This window comes from Akebia trifoliata, chromosome 2 (genome assembly GCF_017979445.1).
Source record: "Akebia trifoliata isolate Shusen 1 chromosome 2, ASM1797944v1, whole genome shotgun sequence".
Lineage (NCBI taxonomy): Eukaryota > Viridiplantae > Streptophyta > Magnoliopsida > Ranunculales > Lardizabalaceae > Akebia > Akebia trifoliata.
The window spans coordinates 27693560-27699165 of NC_141376.1; the positions used below are offsets into that span (position 1 = coordinate 27693560).

At 35.3% G+C, this 5606-nt stretch overlaps 1 protein-coding gene across 1 annotated transcript; it reads left to right on the plus strand.

Annotated features, from left to right (window-relative positions):
• The first annotated feature begins 2221 nt into the window (after window positions 1–2221).
• Window positions 2222–4159, plus strand: LOC147410025 (putative glutathione S-transferase parC). Its single transcript, XM_086417127.1, has 2 exons — window positions 2222–2720; window positions 3511–4159. The coding sequence occupies exons 1-2, from the start codon at window positions 2403–2405 to the stop codon at window positions 3856–3858; spliced, it is 666 nt and encodes a 221-aa protein (XP_086273253.1). The 5' UTR covers window positions 2222–2402; the 3' UTR covers window positions 3859–4159.
• Window positions 4160–5606: the final 1447 nt, after the last annotated feature.

Here is a 5606-nt window from a genome sequence, read left to right on the forward strand (position 1 = left end):
CGAGGAAAGGAACATTGGCAGGAATTGAAATGGTTGTTAAGGTACTATGGATGTTGGTTTGGTGTATCAGTGGAACAATAGTTCAGAGTATCATGTCAGGGGTTATGTAGATTCTGACTATGCGGGTGACTAGGACAAGAAACATTCCACTACAGGCTATGTTTCACACTAGCCAATCGCCTAATTAGTTGGAGATCTATGTTGCAGTCTACTATTACTTTGTCTACAGAGGCATAATACATGGCAGTCATTGTTATGACTTCGTGGTTTTGTTGGTGATTTAGAGATCTCTATGGAGAGTATTAATATCCATTTTGACAATCAAAGTGCCATTCACTTGGCAAAGAACCAAGTTCATCATGCACGTACCAAGCATATAGATCTCTAATTTCATTTTATATGGAGGATTATTGCAGAAGGATAGATTAGTTTGAAGAAGGTGACTACGAAGGATAATCCAGCTGATATGATGACGAAGGCGGATCTAGAGATAAAGTTTGAGCATTGCTTGAACTTGATCAGTGCTCTACATGTTTGAGCACCTTTGGGGTGTTGGTGGCAGTGTTATGTTTGGGAAGATGATGAAGCACTACTGATAGTTTAGGGGTCATGTGGAGATTTGTTGGTTTATGACACTAACTTGAGTTTTTTGGGCGTCCGTACAACTTCTAAGGGCATTTTTATAATTAAAAATGCGTGTGATGCCCTATATATTCTAAGTTTAGAAATCCTAAAAATTGTATTTTTACATTTTTTATCAATAAAGAAATATCATCGCTGCTTGTAGATGTAGGTAATTTTGCCGAACCACATAAATCTCTTGTGTTCTTTGTTTTCTCTGATTTTATTGATCAATGAAATGGAATTTATCTGCAACATCAATTGGGCTGATTTTTTGTGAGGATGATCTCCTCACCATAGAAATTATCCTTACAAAAAATCGACTTAATCCGAAACTTTTAAGCCATATAGGACAAGCATGTTGGCTCCCTAACACTGGCTGCCAAACGCCACCCTTGAGTCATTTACTTTCATAGCAAATCATAAGCTTATACTTTAACATTTGTTGAAGAGGCCTAATCTCATCTTCAATTAAGTCCACTTGGAGTACTTGGATGGATTTGTATCCTTTAAATTAGACTGATCTTGGCCTGGCTACAATACCACTTGTTTGCCCTTATAAGAAAATGTTGGTTCCTCCCGAGTATAATTTCCATGCTTGATTTTATAATTGGGTAGACACATACATGACTTGGATGATTCATCTCTGTCTCAAAGGTAGCCCGGATGTGACATCCATTGTAAATCGCCCATCTAATGAACTCAATTACATTGCATTTGAATAGAGCTCCTTGACGACTTCTGCTCCTGCGGGGAGCTACTCAACGTTTGGATACCAGAAGCATACGTCTCATGATTCTTGCATGGAGAGGTTGTATCCACACAAGGCCTTAATATTCAAGTCATTTCAACTAAGATTTTGATAATGCAACATATATTCCACCAATTTTTTTTTTTCTTCAAATAATTAAACTTTTTTTTTTTTGTTGTTGCTAAGCTTTCAAATAATTAAACATAGTTGTTTTTTTTTTATATTATAAAGAATTTAAATGTTTGAACCATTGATTTACGTAATTGAAAGTGACCAATTAGGTTTATGACAAAACTTAGAAATTGATCACAGATCCAATTTGAGTACCTCTACAAGATATAGGCCTCACTAGAAAATTTAAGGATAACAACATGATTGAATTTAGTTGTTCCTCATAAAAAATTGACCCTAGAGATATGGTAATATGGTAAATCAGGTTATTTGATAGCATCTATTAATCCAAATTATAATGGAAATAATATCATCTAAATAATAAATATAGAGATTTACTATTGCCGCACCAACTGTGCGCAATATTTATATAGGAATTGGTGTGGTATTAGTCTAAATATATTAGTAAATCCTTCCAAATCGGTTTTTAATGTATTTGACTGCTCTGACTTCTTCAAGTCAATATCTGTGATGACACTAATCAAGTTTAAAAACCATGATGTCACATGGCATGTATGTGTGTGTGTGTGTGTGTGTGTATATGTGTGTATGTGTATATGTGTGTGTGTGTGTGGTGATCCACACAGGAGGATTAAACACAAATACTAGTTAGTTAGATAACAACAAAAGCTACATTAAAATAGAATCGAGTGTGATAAGAACAAGACCTCCGGAGAATCCAAGAACACTCATGTTGGGACCACCAATCATTGTGAATTTCACCAAACACGGATAGTTCCATTGTTAAACAAAGCTAATAAGCATCCAATTCTCCTATAAAACCATACCTACACTTCAATTCCTTCTATCATCACTGAACTAAACAAAGAGAACAACAACAACAAGAACAAGAAAGAGAATGTCGAAGGATGAGGTTATCTTATTGGATTTCTGGGTGAGCCCATTTGCAATGAGAGCGAGGATTGCTTTAGCGGAGAAAGGTGTGGAGTTTGAAGCAAGAGAAGAGGATTTGTTGGGGAATAAGAGTGAATTGTTGCTGAAATCCAATCCGGTATATGGGAAGGTTCCTGTCTTGGTACACAATGGCAAGGCGGTTTGCGAGTCCACCATCATCGTTAGCTATATCGAAGACGCTTGGCCTTCCCCACCATTGCTCCCTCCCTGCGCTTATGGAAAATCCGTGGCAAGGTTTTGGGCTGATTATATAGACAAGAAGGTTCGTTATCTCCTAAAGTATACTCGTCAATGTCTTAAAACTCAAAAATTCGCCTTGACTCAATGTTGAATGAGTTCAATCCACTCAATGACCTTTTTATTTATTTCCTTTTTAATGTCGAGTAGGTTAGTAATTAGTGAGTCAAGTCATGGTATTAATACCCACAATTAAGCAAGATGGCATATTCGAAAATGCACTTGTCAAGTTTGAACTTTGAACACCATAATCTCTTATAAGAAATGAGGTACATGAACCATGACCCATGGTTCAGTAGGTTGATATGTTATAATCCAACTTTGAGGTCATGGGTTAAAGTTCAACTTACCTATAAGTCTACTCGATGGATCGCTGGTTGATTCGGGCCATTGGATCTTGTTTTCCTAAAAGATTCTCAATCTAACATATATAATTTTGACAACCATTATCCTATGTAGATTATAAATTTTCAAATGGGCTAATTTTTTGTGAGAACGTTCTCCTCACCATATAGATCATCCTCACAAAAAAAAAAAAAAAAATCAGTCCAATACGAAACTTCTAATCCCATCCCCATCAAAAGTAGTTTACAAACTAACATTTAAAAATTGAAGGTCCATGATTTTTCAATTGGTAAACCATTTTGATGGGGTTAGAAGTTTCAGCCTAAAGAATATACCACATGGCATATAGTGTGATTCCATCTGCAGTTTTTTTTTTTTTTTAAATAGAAAAAAAAAAAGGAGGTCCATTTCACTATATGAAGTAATATCTTGGTCTTGGATTAATATTTTACATATGTTTGGCGGTGCAGTTATTCGATGGGGGAAGCAACATATGGAGGAGCAAAGGAGAAGAGGCAATAGGGGTGGCTAAGAAAGAGTTTATAGAGATAGTGAAGCAGCTAGAGGGAGCTCTAGGAGAGAAGGATTACTTTGGTGGTGATGTCTTTGGGTTTGTAGACATCATTGCAATCCCTATCACCTCTTGGTTCTTTGCTTATGAGAAATTTGGGGGTTTCAAGGTTGAGGAAGAGTGCCCCAAATTCTCAGCTTGGATCAAGAGATGTATGGAAAGGGAAAGTGTTGCCAAAGTTCTTCCTGACCCAAAAAAGGTCTATGAGTTTGTTGGCATGATGAGGAAGATGCATGGCCTTGAGTAGTGCTACCAAGTCTCTGTCTCTCTCTCTCTCTCTGTCTGTCTTGTGGAGTCCTTAGTCTCTCATGGGTCTTGAGTTATCCTTTCTGTTATCGTGTCTTTAGGTTTTTGTTTGGTTTGATCCCTCTTTCTCTTGGTTGAGAAAAAAATAAAAGAAAATAAAAGAAAGGGGAGAAATAAGTGTACTCATGGCGGATGATAATAAGGATACATATACCTTCTATGTTGATTTGTTTATGGTGCTTCTATATATTTAAGGGTATTGTTAATGAGTCGAAATCCAGTATGGTGTCCCGTTCCTATAACAACATCTTGCACATTTTTATTGGATTTCAAATGTGTATTTAATGCATCTTAACATCTTAACAAAAATCCTTTATTTAATTATATTTGGGTATGATTGGAAGGGGCTTCAGACCTAGGAAATCTGATGGAAAAGTAGAGGTCGAAAATAATTAGATGCATTCTGACATTCTTACACACATGTTACTTAAGTAATTGTCTTATTTATTCTAGGTTAAATTACTTTACACCCTTACTAACCTTTTTTCACTAAATACTCCCTAATTTTGGGGGGTGGCAATATATCTCATTCTTCACAAACAAAAATGTCATTTTGCACCATGACCTAATTCAACTGTGAATCAGTAACAATTTCACTAATCGATAACCTCAAACAAGAAATTCACTACTTCCAAAAATGGTTAAATCACTGATTTATATATTTCTGAAAATTTGCTAAAATGAATTTATATAGGATAAGGTACCTTGATCATGGGTTGTCATTTGGTGTAGATTAGAATTCTAGATCGGCTTCAATCACAACCACTGCTTAAGATGGCAAGATTGATACGAGTACACATTTTTTATTCTGTTCTGTTTATACCTCTGGTTTTCATATTATCATGTGTTGGACTAAACATGCCAAATATGAAAATTAGGCCTTCCAACAAAAATCAGCTTGATGTGTAACTTCAGGTTGTTGTGGGCTTCAAACTTCTCACGCTTATATAGGCAATAGTTTTTCATTGTGGGCCTGACTCAAATCCAATAACCAATAATCAAAAGATATCATATAATATTTTATAGAGTGTTGAATCATTCTATAGTTGATTTTTTTTTTAATAAGTAAAAATTTATTGACAAAGAGGACAAGATATCCACTAAGAAGGAACTAGTACTAAGTCTCACCAAAGAGATCCTACCTAAATAAAAAGTCTTAAAAAAAAAAAAAAAATTCAAACCAAGAATGCAAAGTTAAATCCTGGAGAGGGTTTTCCTTTCCTTGACATATATATATTGGATTCAAATAAAAAATAATCATCCAAGTTCTCAAATCTGATACTTATATTTGAACTAGAATTGATAGGAATAAAAAACTATTGTACACAACCATGTTGCTCGACTTGGGGCTTTAGACCATATAGCTCAGTTGGTTTGTTGACACATTGCAAACCAACTTGGAGGTCGTGGGTTCAAGTCCAGCTTACCCATGAAAAAAAAAACAAAAAAAACCTATGTTGCTTGACATGAAAGCACACCAAACTCAGGCACACTGACATCAATTTGGCTTTGGAAGCATGCACCAAGTCTGATGCTGGTAACTGGACAATAATGGTGATCTATGGTGATAAATTGGATCATTCATCAAAGTTAATATTTTACCAAATCCTTACACTAAACATGTAAGGGTAAAATGGTCAATTCTAAATATACTCAATATATTAGAAAAAGAAAAAGAAAAACAGCCAA

Excerpts from the sequence above, each read along its gene's own strand:
- LOC147410025 (XM_086417127.1), top strand. The coding sequence starts at position 2,403 with ATGTCGAAGGATGAGGTTATCTTATTGGATTTCTGGGTGAGCCCATTT. Across the intron at positions 2,721-3,510 it reads CTGATTATATAGACAAGAAG|TTATTCGATGGGGGAAGCAA; the intron begins GTTCGTTATCTC and ends TTGGCGGTGCAG.